Genomic DNA, 21,446 nt, shown 5'->3' with positions numbered 1-21,446 from the left:
TAGCTATTGTCACAGAGAGATTTTAGCATTAGAACCAACCCTCTCTGCAAGGTGGCCGCTCTTCAGGGCACAGTGCGAGGCTTACCAGGTTACTCAGGGATTATCTGGAGTTGGGCAGGTAAAGGGACGGCCTCCTGCAGACAGCCGATAGCTCAGTTTTACTGTCTAAGGTCTTGATCCTTTCAAGCTGTTCCACACAGCCAAGCCCCATCAGTCTCAAGAGCTCTCCAGGTGGGAAGACCCATGCACCTGTGCAGAACTGCATCGAGACTCCAGCTACAGGAGCAGCAGGAAGGAGGCTGCGGTGATGGGCACCTAACAATGGCCATGCAGACATATACAGTTCCTTCAGAACCAGCACTACACGTCTCCCATGATGGCAATTCCACCTTGTCCACCTCCCCAAACTCCTCTCAGAGCCAGTGACCACCCAAAGCCCCTCCGTCCCTCAATCCCACAGGCCCTACCCTACTTACAATGTTGTGTGTCAGGTATTTCAGCCGACATCTGTCGAGGTTGTTTGGACGTGACATTGTTTTTTTCTCAGCATTCAGTGAATATTGCCTGTGATTAGAGAGAGCCTGTAAGCCCTGAGACAGGACCATGCTCTCCACGTTCCTCAGGCAGGGCACAGCTCCAAAAACGTGAACCTAATGGATTTCAAGGGAAACCACTAACATCTCCCCTCTCTGAACTGCTTTTCCTTCTCCAGCCACCAACAGCCCTTAGCCGCATTTGAGTTGTGCATTAGACAGGACCTTGTGTGTCCCCTTCATAGTAAATTAGGCTCTAGCCCCACAACGGGCCCCTGCCCCACTGAGCAGTCACCCTGAATGGGACCTTAGTCAGCTTCAGTCTCCCTCCTGCCATGTGGGTCTTTCTGAGCAGAAAGGAAGGGGAAGCACAGAGGCAGCTATCAAAGCAGAGAGTGGCTGGCATAGCACCTGAAACTACATTCACCTTACTGTGGCAAACCGACCAGCAACCCATTAACGCCAGCTCTGGAACTGCAGCCTGCTCTCCCCTGTGCTTCCTGGGACGGGGGTGCCCTGTATGAGTTCACTCAATCTCTCCTACCTCTTCTTGGCTTCCCTTTCCCTCCCTCCCTTCCCCTCTTTTCTTGTCTTTATTGACCAGCCTCACAGGCTGGATGGCTTTCTTCCTAAACCATAGTGCCCTTTGCTCAAGGAGGGGCCTGCACCGTTGTGCTTCAGTGTAGCGTGCAAAGCAGCAGAGGAATCACACACTCTCTTGCAGTATAACACTCTTCGTCTGATTGCTGCTGGCTCTGCGGAGCTCACAGGCCTGCTTTGGTCACTGCTTGGGCATCCTCTGCAGAGTTTTGGGCTCCCCAGGAAATTGTGCCTAACTCTCAGGCACAGGCGCCGACCTTCCAATGTGCCGGGGGTCAAGCACCAGGGCCAGCTCTACCATTTTTGCTGCCCCAAGCAAAAAAAAGCTGCTCGGACTACCGCCCAAACTGCTGAAGCAAAAAAAAAAAGCCACCTGGACTGTGCCGCTCCAAGAATAGATGGAATGCCGCCCCTTAGCATGTGCCGCCCCAGACACGTGCTTCCTCTGCTGGTGCCTGGAGCTGGCCCTGGGCCCCACCCCAACTCCGCCTCTTCCGGTCCCTGCTCCACCCCCACCTCTTCCCACTCTGTTCCACCCCCTCCCCCCAGCAAGTCACGCCCACGCTCCTCCCCCTCTCTCCCAAAGCCTCCTGCATGCCGCAAAACAGGTGAGAGATGTGGGGAGGAAGGGGAAGGCTCTGATCAATGGGACCTGCCAGTGGGCAGCAAACACTGGGGGACAGGAGGAGGAGCTGACAGGGGACCTGCTGAGCACCCACCATTTTCCCCCATGAGTGTTCCAGCCCCAGAGCACCCATGGAGTTGGTGCCTGTGCTCTCAGGTGTCAAAAATCACAGGATCACACTGCAATCCATAAAGTCTGAGCTAGGCACCTAGGCTCCCTGTATAATGACTGGGGAGAGACAGGCATCTTAGACTGCCATATGTCAGCTAGCTAGGCAGTGAGCTGCCTAAACTACCAATGGAAGATGCAGATGAGAAGAAAGCCTATCTCTGCTAGCAATTCACAAACAGGAACCCCTCTCCAAGAGTCAGGTGATTTCAGGCACCTAAGCCAATTCTTGGATGAATGAGTGAGGCAGGCACCCTAGGGCCATGCTAAACAGCCAGAATAGGTTGGACCCCTTATAACTTTATTCCTAGTGGTTAGTGCTCTCACCTGGGATGGGGGAGACCCAGGTTCAAGTCCCCCATCAGTCAGAGGGGGAGAATGGATTTGAACTGGGGTCTCCACCTGGAAGGAGGGTGCTCTAAGCACTGAGCTAGAGGATACTCTGATGTGGGGCTCCTTCAGCCTCTCCTGCTGAAGCTATTCCACTGAGGATACATAAATAATGAGTCACTGGAGCAGAAGGACTGGACCACAGATTTCCCACCTCTCAGATTCGTGCCCTAGCCACCAGGCTACAGAGTCATTCTCTTTCCCTCAGCAGTGCATGTTTCATGGAGGGATAGCTCAGTGGTTTGAGTATTGGCCTGCTAAACCCAGGGTTGTGAGTTCAGCCCTACTAGGAGCCATTTAGGGAACTGGGAGCCATTTAGGGAAAATCTGTCTGGGGACTGAGCAGGGGGTTGGACTAGATGATCTCCTGAGGTCCCTTCCAACCCTGATATTCTATGATTCCAAGAGGCAGAAACTTCAGCACTGAGGGAATTTTTACCCCAATAATATAGGTGCTGAATGAGTTTGGGCACCTAAGGGGTTTGGTAGGAATTCTGTGAATCACAGTGGAGCCTATGCTGGGATCTAAACCCAGATTTAGGCACCTAAATACCTTTGTGAATCCAAGCCTCAGTTATTAAAGACACCTGTGATTACCTAGAACTTACGAGGGCTGCATCCTCCATCATTGGTCACACTAGGTCCCCGGCCAGCTAATCTAACTACTGATGGGCCTTCGCCACATGTTTGGCTCTGGAGCTAGGTGTGATCTGCTCCCAAGTTCTGGGACATTTCGATTCACCTCTAACTGTGACTTAAAAATTATGGGTTTTGGCCTACACCTGTGACTCGGGCAGAACAAGCTGGGCAAGGTCTGGGGAGAGTGCGGTGTCTGGAAACATTCACTGAAATGCAAACAAAGAGTTCAGAAAGAAATCATGGAAGCAGAGACTCACTAACCTGCATCCAGCTACAAACTCCTCCAGCACCTGCCTGAGTCTGTCTTCTGCTTTAGATTTTGGCCTCCTCATAAGCGTCTCCACGTCATCCAGTCCATGTTCCTGTTGAGACAAGTGCCACGTTAAAATTATCCCTAGGTGCAAGTGCAGACATGCAGCAGGGAGAGCAGTGCCTTTGTGTCAAGTCCCCAAAAATTCACCTAAAATAACCTTGGGGTCCCTTTGACAAGAGGTAGCAAATGTCAGGGCCTTGCAGGTCAGCTTCCTGTTGGAGGAGAATCAGTGATGTGGAAACCGGGTATATGAGTGTTACTTGTTATATTTACACTCTATAAACCAGTCCTGGAAAAGAAGTGGTCACAAATGGCACATAGGTAACCTCTTTCAGATTTCTCAATCCAAACCCCGGTGCCCAGTTCCCAGGATGCAACTGTGCCCCAAGTAAGTATTGACTCCAGTTAGGGAAATTAAGGCTGAGGTTCGCAACAGCTCCCCCAAAGAACCTGCATCATAAAACACAACAATACAGCACGTGTCCAAAGATGGCACACTGCTTGTACACAAAGAAAGAGAATGTGAAAGTCCATGGAACAGCGCATCCAGCTCCCACCATCTCAATATTGCACATGCTGTACTTTTCCTGATCAAACCCATGTGAGCAGCCAGGGCTCAATTCTGCAAGAGGCCTTGACTGCAATGAGGGAGGAGGGTATTAAACTCCTGACAGATTAACAACACATGCTTTGGCTTCTGATTTTCTGTTTTAACTGAACACCAGTGAAACATGCCCCCCCCCCACCCAAAAAATGAAACCAGTGTTTTTACAATGAACACACCAGAAATGCTTATTAGTATCTAAGAGCTTGTCTACAGTAACCTGTGTCACATTAATTGGTCCATGTAGACCCTGCTTGTGCACACTGAAGTCTGTCCAGTGCACTTTAACGTAGTGCTGTTTGCAGGAGCAGCACCAGGGTTTTTGGTGCCCTAGGCGGGGGGCCTTTCTCGCTCCTGGTGGGCGGCAATTCTGCAGCGGGGGTTCCTTCCGCGCTCCAGGTCTTCGGCGGCAATTCTGCAGCGGGGGTTCCTTCCGCGCTCCAGGTCTTCGGCGGCAATTCTGCAGCGGGGGTTCCTTCCGCGCTCCTGGTCTTTGGGGCATTTCAGCGGTGGGTCCCGGAGCGAGTGAAGGACCCGCCGCAGAATTGCCGCTGAAGACCCGGAGTGCGGAAGGACCCCCCGCCGCCGAATTGCGACCGAGAGCGGCAAAATGCCGTCCCCCCAAATCCTGGCGTCCTACGCGACCGCTTAGGTCACCTAAATGGAAACGCCGGCCCTGGCTGTTTGAAGAACTGCTCTGTTAAAGTGCACTGCGGAACTTTACAAAGAGATTACGCTCTCAGTATATGCTACTGCCAAGAGTAATGTATGTGAGATACAATTACTCCTTAAGTACATACTAAGAGAAAGCCTCAGACACCCCCAATTATTGGACATCTACATAAAACTCAAAAATTGCTCAAAACAAATGTCATAAAAGAAATCAGTAAGCCCAAGAAAGAGCGATAGGAGAAGCAATGCGAGGGGAAGCAATAGGGTCTCCCAGTCACTGCTATACTTTACCAAGCGTTCTGCTATTTTGACAATCCAGTTGGAATTGTAGAGCCTCCAGGTGTGATCTTCCCAATAGCTCCAGACATACACACACGGCTTCTCATGCAGCAAGGGCAGGCAGCTGTAAGAACTAAGAGCAACAGGCAGAGCAGGTTACAACTCACACTGAGAGACTGAAGCAGCCTCAGAGCCATCCTAACACATGTCAGTTGCCTTGGGGAACCAAGCCATGAGGTGTATGGCTCTGCTCATGCTGCTGCCTGAGCTCCAAGGAAGAAGCACAGTGCTGAGAACAGAGGCCCAGATTCACAAGGGACGTAGGGTGGTGATGCTGAGCATTGCAGCGCCTAGCTCTCAGGGGCCTAGAAAATCACAGGAGCACACTGGGATCCACAAAGCCTGAGTCAGGCACCTGGGCTCCCGGTACAATGCATGGGGAGAAGCAGGTGCCTTAGAATGCCATTCCCAGCAGCCAGTATGCTAGGCAGGAGCTGCTTGGCCTAACCAATGGGAGATGCCAGCCACAGAAGTGAGTGCTGAGCCCCGTCCCGCTCACAGAGAGAAGTGTCTAGGTCCAGGCTGCAGGGAAGCTCCTGTCTCTGCAATCCAGATCTGGGATGTCAGGGTGCTCGAAAGCACGCAGGGTGTTTCTTGTGAAAATGAATCAGGCAGGAGCCTAAGTCCACACGGAACAGCCATTACTTGATAACGTTTAGCCCAGTGGTTAGAGCACTTGTGCAGCATGTGGGAAACCCACCAGGGAGGATAAAATGATTTGAATAGGGGTCTGCTGGTGCTCAGGGGGGTGCTCTAACCACTGTGCTGTGGGATCGTCTGATGCAGGCCTCTCTCAGTCTCTCCGGGGAAGCTTTTCCATTGGGGACAAATACTTAGCATCACTGGGCCAGAGTGAGAGAGAGAACGACTCTATAGTCCAGTGGCCAGGGCACCCTCGGGAGGTGGGAGACCCAGCGTTCAGTCCCCGTGCCCAATGACTCTATAATGCGCAGTGGAATAACATCAAGAGGAGAGATTAAGGGAGCCCCACATGAGAATAACGCATAACTCACTCCCTGAGAGGAGTGGGACCCATGTTTAGACCTCATTTTCCCCCTGCTTCAGCAGACAGGGGGATTGAACCTGGGTCACCCATATCCCAGGTGACTGCTCTAACTATTGGGACAAAGTTAGGAGGTAGGCACCACCTCTAGGCAGATTTTGAATTGGACCCAACCCAGCAGGTGACCTCTGAGTACCCCGCCCCCCGCATATCAGGCCCCATGGGTGAAAACTTATCTTCTCCGATTGGTGGACTGCTCTGGGCCTTGGACGGAGACAGATGTCCGGATGCCTAAAGAGAGGCAGCAGTGTGCATACCCAGAGACAGAAACACAGGTGCCAAGGGAACTTTTACGCTGAAGACTTAGGCACTAAGTGAGTTTAGATGCCTATAGCGTTCAGTGGGGATTCTGCGGACCTCACTGGAGTCTGAAACTGGGACATAGGCACCTAATCCCATGATCAAGGAGCTGAAGTACCTTTATAAATCTGTAAAAGCAGCAAAGAGTCCTGTGGCACCTTATAGACTAACAGACTTATTGAAGCATGAGATTTCGTGGATGAATACCCACTTTGTCGGATGCATGTCTCTGGGCTCGCTCCCCTCTGACACTTGATTTATGAATCTGGCTCAGAGATCCTGCCATATGGGCTGGATGCAAGGACTGATGCAGTGCTTATGGCAGAGCCAACCCCAACAGGGAAGGTCAAAGAACTCCTCCAGGTCAGCCTAGAATGACATTCATAGCTGGAACTCATCTTACACGACGACTTTGTCAAGATCCTAGACACTGAACCTTCTTTGGAGGTCAAGCTTGTCTGGCCATTGACACTAGACTCTGGCACCAGTCTTGAACCTCCTACAGCAAATTCCCTAGCGCAGCATGCAGTTGGTGAAGCCCTAGCACACCGAGCAATGCTCAAGGCTGTGTCCCTCCCTGCAGCAGAAAAGGCACTGAGCATTCTCCTCTCTCATGGACATTGTGCCATCGCAGCAAGGACACAGTTTGAAGCCAAAGGATTTGTCCTCTGCCATCCAAAATGAGTAAAAGGAGCCTCAGCAGAACAGGATGAAGCTCAGTGGAGGCTAAGATGGCCTAACCCACCCAATAAAAGCAGTTCCTCCTGGTGTCTATGGCAGTCAGCTGGTCTGAACCCCCTCTGAGGTGAAGACTCAACAGACACTGGTGTCTAGATTGGAAAACCAGATTGGAAAAGCTAAATTCCTGTCTCTTGTCCCATAGCAATCATCTCTCTGCCCATTCGGGGGGATTCCCTTTACCAGAGACGCACCACATGCTAATCCTCCACTGCCACTCTCAGTTGGAACACTTCATATCCAGCATTTGAGATGCTGAATACCCAGTGTACCCAGCACGGCATTTCTGTTGCCACCATAGGCGGAACTCCTGGGGAGAATGGCCTTTAGCTATCTATGTATGGAATCTGGGGCTCGGGGATCAAAAGCACTTAGGCCCGAACATTCATTCAAATCAATGGAAGTAAGGAGCCCCCAACTCCTACTGATTCACTAGAGAATCTCGCTGGCTAGGTGGAACATGGTTAGCCAGGAGCCCTACCATCTACACCCATGGACCTGTTAATGCCTTATGGGATGAATAAGAGTCCAAAGCACCTTTGCGAAGGAGGCCTACGTGAGCAAGCACCATAAAGGGAACTCACCTGTCATATTCAGTGGGCTCTGGCCTTTGGCTTTCTGTCATGGATTTATTCTGTAAAGTTGGACTCGGGGCCATAACTTCAATATCCAGCTCCTCGTCTGAACCGGGATCCAGCAAAGGCTGCTTATCTTCAGGCTCTTCTCCTTTCTGACCTTTCTTAGGCATTTTGGTCACAACCTCTTCAGCTTTCCCATAGTTCCCTTGCAAATACATTTATTGTTCATATTTTAAACTAAATATCTGCCATCGCCTAGAGGTGACAGAATGTTTCTGCCCAGCCACTGGAGTACTAGGAGCAAGTGCCAGTGTTGCTGGCATTAGAAGTTCAGCCATCAGAGCGTGCTGCATACAAGCTGGAGACTCTAGAAGGCCAGACATGCACTCCTCCTAGACTCTTCAGAGTTCACAGTTTTACTATAGGGATCCTTTTAGCTCCCCCGACACCCTCACTAGACTCAGAAGGACCCAACCAGGCTCAGCAGCTTCCCTTCCTTCTTCCACCCAACCCACTCCATGTGGGAAGCAGCAGCAGAAGCTGTCAGGAGCCTTTGCAGCTTCCTAGCGTCATCATTCACTTAACTCTGAAGTTTGGGACTTTGGACTTTTAAAAAAAATCTTTTCCAACAGGTTGTTTCCCCAGTCGCCCCATCCCTCTGATACCCTCAGCTGCCTGCCAACACTCCACAACCATTTAGCTTCTCAGCCTCTCTTTCTCTCTCTCTCTCTCCACTCCCTCATTTCCCTCTTCCACTGCCCTCCATTATTCTGCAGTCCCTTCCCACCATCCCTCTCCCCTACTCCCAGCCTAAGTGTCCTCCCACAAACCCTAACTCTGGAATGTTCTCAGGGAATTTGGACAATCACTAATCCATTCTGAAAAGGCCTGAGGTAGCTAGAATATTTATCTCCATAACCTGCACTAGAAATCTCCACCCTGTAACCTTGAGGGTGCTTTTAACTGTGACATTCGTGTTGTGCAGTTTTGTGTACCTGTTAGGGCACTTTACAGCCAGAACTGTGAACTAATCTGGCTGGTAATTAATATATTTTGATGAGACTCAGAAATATTTTCATTTTGTTTCTTCTAATTCATGAAAACAGGAGCATCAGAAACATTTACCTATTGAGATCTCAAAACGGACAGGCTTGGAGCCTATAGAGGGGTCCATCATAGTCACCTCAAAGAAGGCAGCGTAGAGGAGGAATTCTTCCTTCACTCCCAGTGAGTTCTAAACAAAGAGACGCCAATCAGTCCAACCATCACAGGGGTCATGTCAAAATACTCCTAAGCAGAGTAGCGGGCCCTGGGGCCTGAGAATTGTTACCAGGTCTGGGACCTAGGCTGACACGAACCTCACACGGCAGCACCTTCATCCCATGGGCCATGAGGAGTGGCTGCCTTGATTGGCAGGACCCATCAGAGAGGAAAGAGAAGCTGCAGGATGATGTCACCAGTTATCTTTGAAAAGTCATGGAAGATGGGAGAGATTCCAGAGGACTGGAAAATGGCAAATATAGTTAGGGTGACCAGATGTCCTGATTTTATAGGGACAGTCCCAATATTTGGGGCTTTTTCTTATATAAGCGGCTATTACTCCCCACCCCCGTCCCGATTTTTCACACTTGCTGTCTGGTCACCCTAAATATAATGCCCATCTATACAAAGGGAAATAAGGATAACCTGGGGAATTACAGACCAGTCAGCTTAACTTCTGCACCCGGAAAGATAATGGAGCAAATAATAAAGCAATCCATTTGCAAACATCTAGAAGATAATAAGGCGATAAGTAACAGTTAGCATGGATTTGTCAAGAACAAATCATGTCAAACCAACCTGACAGCTTTCTTTGACAGGATAACAAGCTTTGAGGATGGGGGGGAAGCGGTAGATGTGGTATCTTGAGTTTAGTAAGACTTTTGATGCTGTCTTATGTGACCGTCTCAAAAACAAAATAGGGAAATATAACCTAGCTGGAGCTACTATAAGGTTGGTGCAAAACTGGTTGAAAAACTGTTTCCAGAGAGTAGTTAGCAGTGGAAGGGCCTAACGTGCGGGGTCCCGCAGGGATCGGTTCCAGATCTGGTTCTGTTCAATATCTTCATCAATGATTTGGACAAAATAGAGAGTACACTTATAAAGTTTGTAGATGATACCAAGTTTGGAGGGGTTGCAAGTGCTTTGGAGGATAGGATTATATAATTCAAAATGATCTGGACAAACTGGAGAAATGATCTGAAGTAAATAGAATGAAATTCAATAGGACAAATGTAAAGTACTTCACTTAGGAAGGAACAATCAGCTGCAAACATACGAAATGGGAAATGACTGCCTAGGAAGGAGTACTGCAGAAAGGGATCTGGGGGGCATAGTGGACCACAAGCTAAATATAAATCAATAGTGTAACACCATTGCAAAAAAAGTGAATATCATACTGAGATGTATTAGCAGGAGTGTTGTAAACAAGACACAAGAAATGATTCTTCTGCTCTGCTCCAAGCTTATTAGGCCTCAGCTGGAGTATTGCGTCTAGTTCTGGGTGCCACATTTCAGGAAACATGTGGACAAGCTGGAGAAAATCCAGAGAAGAGCAACAAAAAATGATTGAAGTTCTTTAAAACATGACCTATGAGGGAAGATTGAAAAAATTGCGTTTGTTTAGTCTGGAGAAGAGAAGACTGAGAGGGGACATGATACATAAAAGGATGTTACAGGGAGGAGGGAGAAAAAATGTCCTTCTTAACTGCTGAGGATACGACAAGAAACAATGAGCATAAATTGCAGCTAGGGAGGTTTAGGTTGGACATTAGGAAAAACTTCCTAACAGTCAGGGTGGTTAAACATTGGAATAAATTGCCTAGGGTGGTTGTGGAATCCACATCATTAGAGATTTTTAAGAGCAGGTTGGACAAACACCTGTCAGGGACGGTCTAGATAGTACTTAGTCCTGCCATGAGTGCAGGGGACTGGACTAGGTGACCTCTCGAGGTCCCTTCCAGTCCTATGAGTCTATGATCCCTGAGGCTGTGCGGAGCAATCGCTCTATCTCCCAGAGTTCAGTCCTGGCTCTCCCCTGGTTCCGTGCTTACGTGATGCAACAGGGGAAGCCCGAGAGGGTCTAAAGGCTAAGGTGCCAGTACATTACTGATGGACTCAGCTCTCTCTCCCCTTGTCACTGAGCTGGGTGGAGGTTTCCCTACTTCCCCAGTGCTTGATGGAGACATGGAGCTAGATAGCAGCTGGCTGGCTCAGGCTGAGAGCGGGCAGGATGGAAATGATGCTTCTTGGAAGAGGGAAGCCTACTAGAAGTTCACAAAAGAGGTGACAGGGAGTTTGCAATGTCTGTTTGGGCCAGCAGTGAGGGTTCCAGGGGGCAGGGAGGGTCCGGTGCTGAGGCCCTTTGGGTCCCAAGGGTCCCCTTTCCTCTGAATTACAACTTTATTTACCCTGTGCTGAGCTCATAGCAGCCTCAGCCACATTGCTGACTCAGAGGCTCCAGGACGGCAATTGCCAGAGTGCATGGCAGGGCAGCACTGCTGGTCGCAGTAGGAGCATGACCCAGCAGACTGAGTGCTCGTGCCCTGAGCAACCTGTCCTGGATTCACTTCACCAGCTTCCCACAGAGTGGCAGGTTTGTAGGTTCCAGCAATGACAAGGGTTTAGCAAGCAGGAGGTAAGCTCAGGGGAACACTCTGTGGTGGGGGTAGAGGCCTTGCCTATTGACCTCAGTCACAATGCAACTGTTCAATTACTGCACTGGCTTTCTGTCAGTGCAAGGCCTCAGGAGGGCCCTGCCTGCGATGGGCGGTGGCTGCTCTCTGAGACCAGAGCTAGTTTTTAAAAGCAGAGCATCAGAGCTGCAGACATGGGACTGGCCTATGCCAAAGCCATATGTGCCGACTCTGTGGGTGCTCAGAGGCTGGAGCATCCACAGAAAAAAATAGTGGTGCTCAGCACCTACCGGCCACAGCTGTTCCCCGCCATTTCTCCTCAGCTGATGGGGGCAGCGCGCTGCTGCCAAACAGCTGTAGGGGGAGGGTGCAGAGTGACAGGTAGGCAGGGGCCTGGGGTAAGGGGCAGAGTGAGGGTGGGAGGAGGCAGAGTGAAGATGGGGCCTTGAGGGAATGGGGCAGAGTATCAGGGTGAATCGGGGTTGAGCACCCCCAGGGAAAAGGGAAAATTAGCGCCGGTAGCTAAAGCACTCCGCAGTAACGGACCCAGCTGCAATGCACCTGCAACTTCCAGAGCACACACTTCTTTGGCATAGGAAGGGCCCCACTGCATTTTAGCTTGGGTCAATTCTCATCCCACATACGGGTACACTCCGAGTGGCACTGAAAGAACAGCAAGTTTGAGTCACTAGGCACTCCAGCGCCAGCATGTTTACACACAACTCTCAGCCGGAGTGTAAACCCGAAGCTCCTAGCCTCTTCCTCGTCCCCTCCCTTGGAATGGCCCATCAGTCCCTGGAATGCCCACCTCTGGGAGCGGATGGAGCTCCTCCACCTCCACAGTGACCTCGCTGGGCTGCTCTGCCTCCTCAGGGCTGCCAGCCTCGTCCCCACCTTGCCTCTGGAGCTTCTCTTTGGCGCTGGCCTTGGATTTCTCTTTGGCCTTTTTACTTTTCTTCTTCATCGTCAGTTTGCTCAGGGTGCCCCTCAGCACCTCCTTGCGCTTGCCATCTACTGCGCTGGGGCTGCTGAAAATCTCCACAGAAATGGCCAGGAGGATGCGGCCACGGTAGAATATGCCCTCCCCCAGGCCCTCATTCAGATCCTTGTGGACATCCCGCAGAGCCGAGTTCTGGGGAGAGCCATAGAGATTCACCCAGGATGGGCCAAAGGTGGGGTTAAAACCTGCAGGGACAGAAATGCTTGCAATTAAATGGTTCAGGATTAGCCTTAACTGACAGGTACACCTCCAGAGACAGACAGACACCCCACTCACAGACAAACCTCAGCTGTTCACCACAGACAGACACCCCACCCACAGACAGACACGGGTGTACCCCACACGCACCCCACCCACTGACAGAACTGGGCAGTTCACCACAGACAGACACCCTATGCACACAGTGACAAGGGCATATCCCTACAGACACTTCATCCAGACAGACCTGGGCTGTTCACCACAGACAGACACCTCACCCACAGACAGACTTGCGCTGTTCACCGTAGACAGACACCCAACCCACAGACAGACATGGGCTGTTCACCACAAACAGACACCCCACGCACACATTGACAAGGGCATATCCACACAGACACCCCACCCACAGACAGACAAGGGCTGTTCACCATAGATAGATACCTCCTCACAGACAGACCTGGGTGGTTCACTACAGACAGATGGGCATACCTCACAGACACCCCACCCACAGACAGATAAGGGCTGTTCATCACAGACTGACATCCACCCTCAGACAGACCTGGGCACTTCACGACAGACAGACCTGGACATACCTCACAGACAGAGGCATACATGACTGGCAGGTGCATGGAGGGGGTGTGGGGGAGCAGAATCATATTTTATGCTCTAGGTGCTGCCACCCTGTCCATGGCAGGTAAAGGCCTCACCATTCCTCCCAGGGTCAGATATCTGCTGCAGGTCAATGAAGTGCGTAGCGAGCGCCACCTCCCCAATGTTTGCATCATCTAACAGTTGGACTTTTATTTTTCTGGCAAGAGGAGGGAACATCTCGATGAAGCTGATCTGCTCGTTCCACTCCGGTTCTGCAGTGTCATTTTCCACCGAGGTCTCCCCCTGGGGCAGAGAGAGGCATAAGAACTGCACGGCGCACTGCTAAAGAATTCCAAGGGGCTTCAAAGTCAGCCACAGGTTCAAGAGAAATCACTGAGGCATTCTGGGAAAATCTGGATTCCTCATTAGTGTGTGGCTCTGAGGCCCTGGTCCTCTGTTCTGACCTCACTGCAAACGCAAGGAGAGTCACTCTAAATCACTGGTGAGTGGTGGCAGCAGCCAGGGTACAGATGCTGCATAAACCACCCTTGGCCAGCTGCAGAAGCTTAGCATGGGGAAGCTCAGCACATTGGAGCACATGCAGGCCAGGCTCAGGCAGGAGCACCTCATAGCTGAGCAAGGGTCGGAGCAGAGGGGCTCCAGTCCTAGAGTCACAGGGTGGACCAGCAGTCACATCAGGCTGTGCGGACAGAGGCTGGGGCTGCACAGGACAGAGCTGGCTGGGCAGTTTCAATGCATCATGTGCACCATGGAACACACCCAAGGGAGCCAGACATGGAACAGTCTGTGTGATTTCATCCTTGGGATTTCTTTTGAGCTTTTTCCTATACTCAGCAGCGTGAGGAGTTCTAGAAACAACTGTGTCTACCTGTGTCCGACAACCAAGCCACCTGGACTATCACAACAGCTTGGGAGGTCCTCAGAGCTTGGACTGTGGCATCAGCGCCTCTCCACAATTAACCTATGCAGGCTCAGATTCTCCCTAATCACATGACTTTCCTACTTTATTACTGGCTCATGCTGCTGCTAACCATATGACTAGCCAAGCTCTGATTAGCGCAGACTGTTTCTCCAAGTTTCAGTATGCGCCCTACGTCCATTCAGATGCATTTCCGAACCAATCTCAACTGCACAGACAGTAATGTGGGGCTTAACATTCAGAAAACAGAGGATCTGCCCAGGTCTCCCTCTGGGATACAGAGACCCAAATGCCCAAGCAGAGACTTACCTGTTGCCCAGCAAATGAGACTTGCACATATGGATCAATGAAAACTTTCTTCTCGCCCACAATCTTTGAGAACCCCCCCATGATCCCAGCACTCATGCTGGGTAGGCCCTCAGCTCGGTAAACTTTGATGCAGATTTTGGCCCACGGTCTCTCAGCTGGGACTCTCTTAGGCAGCAGCAAGTTCCTAGAAGAAATAATCATTGTTCTACTGGTCACAGTAAATCACCACAGCAAGTCAAAGCCTAAGAACACCAGAAATGTGGGAACTGCTAGGCCAAGGGTCCATTTAGGTTGGTCTCCCATCTCAGACAATGGCCTGCATCAGGGGCTTCAGAGAATGGTGCAAGAAACCGATTATGAACTGTTAGGCAATGATTGCCCAAAAATTTTGCAGCACACATACTTACTTTTCAATGTCTTCATTCTGGCTGCTAGAGGAAGTGGGAAGAGACCCCATTATATCACCTCGTGCAAAGACAGAAATGTTACACTTCACAAAGCCTTTCACTCCTGCCCTGGTGTCTTTCGGGTCATTGATAACAGCCCACTTCTGAAAGAACCTGTGATCTAAAGAGATAAGGACAGGGACTCTGAGCTGTGAATTCCTAATCACACCACTGTCAGTTCTCCAAGAAACTCTGGCTCTGCACTTCTGAAATCAGAGACCCTACTGTGCTTGAACCAGTGCCCTGGGAAAACCCCAACTGGTTCACTGGCTCACAGACTTTAAGGTCAGAAGGAACCATCATGATCATCTAGTCTGATGTCCTGCACATAGCAGGCCACAGAACCTCACCCACCCACTCCTGTGACCATAGGCACCAACTTTCTCTGGTGCCAGTGGGTGCCCACACCCCCTGCCCCTTTCCCCACCCCGACTCCACCCTTTCCCCAACCTTGCCCCAGCCCCATTCCAACCCCATTTCCAAAGTCCCTGCCCTAACTCCGCCCCCTCCCTGATCCTATTGGATCCCTTCCTCAAATCCCCGCCCCAGTCCCGCCTCTTCCCTCAGCGGGCCGCATTTCCCCTCCCCCTGCTCCCTGCCCCACGAATCAGCTGTTTCATGGCGCAAGCACTGGGAGGGAGGGGGGAGAAGCAGGACGTGGCGGCAAGCTGGAGTAGGGGGGCAGGGCGAGGAGCTGCCAGTGGGTGCTGAGTCGGTACCTCTGCCTGTGACATTCTCAGGCCAGTTCTCCCACTGTAACTCACTGTAGTTCCAGTGTATTCAACAGAGCTACACAGATTAACACCAGCCAAGGATCAGGCCCAGAATCCCTTTGAGACTGTGCAGTAGCTTCTCGGGAAAATGGCAGAACCCCCTTGCTTGGGATTTTTACATTTGGGTGGGACAAAGTCTCATAGAATAAGCATGAAAGTATAATTGTGCACTGGCCACAGGGGCAAAGACAAGATGGAACTGGTTTGTTGGCTTTTTATTAGGTCTGTTGATTAATCGCAGTTAACTCACATGATTAACTCATAAAAATTAATCCCAATTAATCACAGTTTTAATCGCACTATTAAACAGTAGAATCCCAATTGAAATTTAGTAAATATTTTGGATGTTTTTCTACATTTTCTAATATTGATTTCTATTACAGCACAGAATACAACCTGTACAGCGCTCACTTTATATTATTATTTTTATTACAAATATTTGTACTGTAAACATGACAATAATGTTTTCACCCCTCTTAGCCAGAAGGCCGAGTTCACCTCAAAGACGTACTGTAGTGCAATCTCTTTATTGTGAAGATGCAACTTACAAATGTAGATTTTTTTGTTACATAACTGCACTCAAAAAGAAAACAATGTAAAACTTTAAAGCCTACAAGTTCATTCAATCCTACTTCTTGTTCAACCAATCGCTAAGACAAATAAGTTTGTTTACATTTATGGGAGATAACGCTGTCCATTTCTTATTTACAAAATCACAAGAAAGTGAGAACAGGTATTCGCATGGCACTTGTGTAGCCAGCATTGCAAGGTATTTACATGCCAGATATGCTAAACATTCGTATGCTCTTTCATGCATCGGCCACCATTCCAAAAGACATGCTTCCATACTAATGACACTTTTTAAAAAAAATAATTCATTAATTAAATTTGTGACTGAACACCTTGGGGGAGAATTGTATGTCCCCTGTTCTGTTTTACCCACATTCTGCCATATATTTCATGTAATAGCAGTCTTGGATGATGACCCAGCACATGTTGTTCGTTTTAGGAACACTTTCACTGTAGATTTGACAAAACTCAAAGAAGGAACCAATGAGAAATTTCCAAGACCCAAGATTTAAGAATGTGAAGTGCCTTCCAAAATTTGAGAGGGACAGGTGTGGAGCATGCTTTCAGAAGTCTTGAAAGAACAACACTCTGATGTGGAAACTACAGAACGCAAACCACCAAAAAAGAAAATCAACCTTTTGCTAATGGCATCTGACTCAGATGATGAAAATGAACGTGAGCTGGTCTGCACTGCTTTGGATTATCAAGCAGAACCCATCATCAGCATGGACACATGTCCCCTGGAGTGGTGGTTGAAACATGAAGGGACATATGAATCTTTAGCGCATCTGGTATTTAAATATCTTTTGATGCCAGCTACAACAGTGCCATGCGAACACCTGTTCTCACTTTCAGGTGACATTGTGAACAAAAAGCGAGCAGCATTATCTCCTGCAAACATAAACAAAGTTGTTTGTCTGAGCGATTGGCTGAACAAGAAGTAGGACTGAGGGACTTGCAGGCTCTAAAGTTTTACATTGTTTTATTTTTGAATGCAGGTTTTTTTGTACATAATTCTACATTTCTAAGTTCAGCTTTCATGTTAAAGAGATTGCACTACAGTACTTAGATGAATTGAAAAATACTATTTCTTTTGTTTTTTACAGTGCAAATACTTGTAATAAAAATAAATATAAAGTCAGCACTGTACACTTTGTATTCTGTGTTGTTACTGAAATCAATATATTTCAAAAAGTAGAAAATATCCAAAAATATTTAAATAAATGATATTCTATTATTGTTTAACAGCACGATTAATCACGATTAATTTTTTTAATCACTTGACAGCCCTACTTTTTATTTCTTTATCCCATATCAAAGACCTCTGCACTGGACAGGTTTTTGCTTATCACAGGGGCCTGCTTGTGCAGTAGCATGGTGGTGAGGGGAAGGGGTGCTGGATATTGAGTTAGCATGGGGTCCCCATTCCTAAAGAGAGGTGAGTGTACGTGAAAGCGCCTGAGCAAATAATGCAGGGACACCATTTAACGGGGGTAAGGCGACTCCCGCCCCCTCGCCTGAGTTTTATACAGGACGTGGGCTCCCAGGTAGAGCTCTTAACTGCACCATATTAGTGTGGAATGTGAGTTCTGCAGGGAGGTGCTTCTCCCAGCTTGTGCCCCTGGAGCAGGGTGTCAGTGTTTTGTTTACAAACAGAGGCAAGGTGACTAAGATAAGAAAAGGCTGGTAATTAAATTAAGGATCTGAAGGTCTTTAGATGAACCTGTAAAACAGGAATCCCACTGCACAGGGTGATATGATGAGATAACTGGCTCTGTGGATATGTGGAAAGCAGTGGACGTGATATATCTTGACTTTAGCAAAGCTTTTGATACTTTCCCACAGTACTCTTGCCAGCAAGTTAAAGAAGTATGGGTTGGATAAAGGGACTATAGGGTGGATAGAAATCTGGCTAGATCATCAGGCTCAACGGGTAGTGATCAATGGCTCTATGTCCAGTTGACAGCCAGTATCAATCAGAGTGCCCCAGGGAGCAGTCCTGGGGCTGGTTTTATTCAACATTTTCATTAATGATCTGGATGATGGGATGGATTGCACCCTCAGCAAGTTCACAGATGACACTAAGCTGGAGGGAGAGGTGATTATTCTCCTCTATTCGGCACTGGTGAAGCCACATCTGCAGTACTGCATCCAGTTTTGGGCCCTCCACTACAGAAAGGATGTGGACAAATTAGAAAGAGTCCAGCGGAGGGCAACAAAAATGATTAGGGGGCTGAGGCACATGACTTATGAGGAAAGGCTGAAGGAACTGGGCTTATTTAGTCTGCAGAAGAGAAGAGTGAAGTGGGATTAGATAGCAGCCTTCAACTACCTGAAGGGGAGTTCCAAAGAGGATGGAGCTCAGCTGTTCTCAGTGGTAGCAGATGACAGAACAAGGAGCATTGGTCTCAAGTCGCAGTGGGGAAGTCTAGGTTGGATATTAGGAAACACTATTTCACTAGGAGGGTGGTGAAGCGCTGGAATGGGTTACCTAGGGAGGTGATGGAATCTCCATCCTTAGAGATTTTTAAGGCCCGGCTTGACAAAGTCCTGGCTGGGTGATTTACTTGGAGTTGGTCCTGCTTTGAGCAGGGGGTTGGACTAAATGACTTCCTGAGGGATCTTCCAACCCTAATCTTCTATGATTCTATGAGTGTTGAAGAAACCCCTCCACCCTCTGAGTCTGCAGAGGACTCAAAAGAAATATAACAAAGCCCTCTGAGCCAAGTTTACATTCAGAAAAGAGGAAGGTAAGAGGGGCATAGGTGAAAAGAAGGGGATAAAACCCAGGGAAGGGATAGCAGTGGTGGAGAGAAGTTCCCACTCTACCTGTGGTACTTATGTTGCCCCATCACCATAGTATCTGAGCAGCTCACAAGGTCTAACCTATTTCTCCAACACAGCCCCTCGGTGAGGTAGGGCAGGGCTCTTATCTCCACTGTACAGATGGGGCACTGAGGGACACACAGACTAACAGCCATATTTTCAAAGGTATTTAGGCACCTACTGGGATTTTCAAAAGCATCTAGAAGATTAGGTGCTTTGTAAATCCCACTGGATGCCTAGCCGCATCTTTGGGTGCCTAAAAACCTTTGAAACTCTGTCCCTAAAGTACTGGTCTGAGGTCATACAGGAAATCCATGGGTGGCAGAGGGAGGTGGAGAGTAGAGGCTAGGTGTCTCAGGGTTAGCTCCCTATCCACTGGACCAGCCTTTCTCTCTGCTGTGTGCTCCAAAAAAGAGGACTCTGATAGATGGGAGCAAACCAAAGCGGCCAGTTCTCTGAGACTCCAGGAAATGGTCCCAGCGACTGGGAAGGATGTCATGGTTGACAGCATGAAAAGAAGCACAGAGGTCAGGAAGAATGAAGAACGAGAGAGAATGGAGACAGATGAAAGGAGATTTCTTAACTCCCAAGGGGTGGCAGGTTCTGCCCACACTGGGCTGTAGAACAACAGCTGCAGTGCAATTTTAGATTTTAACTGAAAACCATTTTGTTTTGTCATTTTTTGTTCTGAGTTTGAGAAATGGAAGGAATGAGAAAGTGTCATATGAGTAACAGATGTGTTTATAACAAATTCTTGGGGTTTCATCTGTATTCAGGCCAATTCCAGAACTAAGAACCGAAATGGCATTGACAGAGCCCATAAATGTGACCATTATTATCATGAATTGGATTATTCACTGGACACCTTCTGCGCACTCAGCACTGTTCAGAATATGCCAGAAAATGTAGTCCCTGAGCCAATGCATACAAGATGGGTAAGCCTGAATAAGATGGCTCGGATATTTAAGTATGAAGTGTCAAAGGCACCAACTTCCCAATGTGCTGGGGGGTGGTCCACCACAGGCCCTGTCCCCACTCCATCCCTTCCTCCAAGGCCCCATCCCTGCCCCACCTCTTCCCACCACTGCTCCACCCTCCACCCCACCTCTTCCCGCCCACTCTCCTCTGCATGCTGCACCCTCGCTCCTCCCTCTCTGTCCCAAAGCTTCCTGCATGCTGCGAAACAGCTGACTGTGGTGGGCAGGAGGCAGGGGTAGGTGCTGATCAGCGGGGCCAGCTGGTGGGTGGCAAACACTGGGGGGCTGGAGGGGGAGATGATAGAGGGACTGCCGTTGGGTGCTCAGCACCCACCATTTTCCCCCCATGGATGTTCCAGGGCTGGAGCACCCAGGCAGTGGGCACCTATGTGAAGCACATGTTAATATCTGTGAGAGGAGACACTGATGGGAATGGAAGTTTTACTTAATTAAAGACTAGAAGATTTGACTCTCCAACTTTCTTTCTAGAGGAAGAGCTGCCCAGAGCTCCTGTGCCTCTTTATTTTCCTTTCCTGCCCGCAGTGGCCCTGATAAACCTTAGATGTCTCAATTTTTCTCTCAACTTTAAAATATGGAATTTTCTTGGTGTTTGGTTTTAAATATTCTCCTGAGAGAACTGGAACTCAGTCACTGGAGTGTTGTGTTAAGAGCCTTCTGGAAAGTAACTAGCCCTTAAACAGAAGTGAAAGCAGTGTTGCCAACTCTCATGATTTTGTCCTGAGTCTCAAGATAATTATTGTTTTCCTTAAAGCCCCACTCTTGGAGTGAAGTGGATGTGTGATGATTTGAGGCTTGAATAAAAATGAAGTTTCTAGCCCTCATGGCTGTGAAGAAAGCTTCAAAATGTGATCCAGTGCACCCTAAAGGCTCAAAAAGCAGAAGGCAAATAAAAAGAACCCCAAAGCTATTATTTTTACATAATCTCATTTTAAAGCCAGTCTCATGATTTTTGGTGAGCCTGATTCATGATTTTTGAACATATGGGGTTGGCAAGACTGTGAAAGTGACCTGAAAGCGTCAGTTTCACTCTTGTTTAAGGTCAGTTTCTAGTCTACTGTTTGTGGTGGGGTAACACTCTTAGAGCCCCAGGCAGGTGCAGCATAAACTCCCAAGGCCTTGGCCTAGTAGGATGTTTCCAAAAGTTAAATGATCTGGTCCAACCTTTTGGTGAACTGCAAAAAAGTGATAGAGAGTAATCTAGACTGCTCTACAATTGTTTCAGTCGTTATATTCAAGAGTTAGTAACAAAGTAAAAATATGCAGGAAAATTTTAAACCTAACCAGTGTTCCTTAGGTGAATAGACACAAGATGTCAGAACATGTTAGTATTAGAGCTGAGTGGGTCTAATATTTATTTTATTTTTCTTCCTTTATATGGAAATTAGATACAGTGCTGATGTCGGATAATTCCTAAGTTATTATCTGCAAAACAGCAAGCGTTTTCAGGTGCCCAAGTAGCCCCTGGAATCATGGTTAAAGTTGCCCCTCCCCCCAAAAACTCTGAAATGGTGCCACTGAAACAACATGGAAGGATAAAACAGGGAAGCGAGAGCAGCAGC

General features: G+C 48.7%; 1 protein-coding gene across 1 annotated transcript in view; it reads right to left on the bottom strand.

Annotated features, from left to right (window-relative positions):
* Positions 1 to 21,446, bottom strand: part of LOC116816902 (fer-1-like protein 4) — a 120,903-nt gene that overhangs the window by 70,577 nt on the left and 28,880 nt on the right. Inside the window, exons 11-19 of the mRNA XM_032766535.2 lie at positions 14,682 to 14,841; positions 14,275 to 14,458; positions 13,142 to 13,328; positions 12,045 to 12,421; positions 8,688 to 8,796; positions 7,569 to 7,767; positions 4,836 to 4,956; positions 3,217 to 3,317; positions 477 to 564 (exon numbers count right to left, since the gene is read on the bottom strand). Of these exons, the coding sequence (XP_032622426.1) occupies positions 477 to 564; positions 3,217 to 3,317; positions 4,836 to 4,956; positions 7,569 to 7,767; positions 8,688 to 8,796; positions 12,045 to 12,421; positions 13,142 to 13,328; positions 14,275 to 14,458; positions 14,682 to 14,841 (1,526 nt within the window). The remainder of the gene's footprint in view (positions 1 to 476; positions 565 to 3,216; positions 3,318 to 4,835; positions 4,957 to 7,568; positions 7,768 to 8,687; positions 8,797 to 12,044; positions 12,422 to 13,141; positions 13,329 to 14,274; positions 14,459 to 14,681; positions 14,842 to 21,446) is intronic.

This window comes from Chelonoidis abingdonii, chromosome 14 (assembly GCF_003597395.2).
Source record: "Chelonoidis abingdonii isolate Lonesome George chromosome 14, CheloAbing_2.0, whole genome shotgun sequence".
In the NCBI taxonomy this organism is placed as follows: domain Eukaryota; kingdom Metazoa; phylum Chordata; order Testudines; family Testudinidae; genus Chelonoidis; species Chelonoidis abingdonii.
Note: the sequence above shows the minus strand (reverse complement) of the source record. Positions and strands in the feature narration are given on the sequence as shown.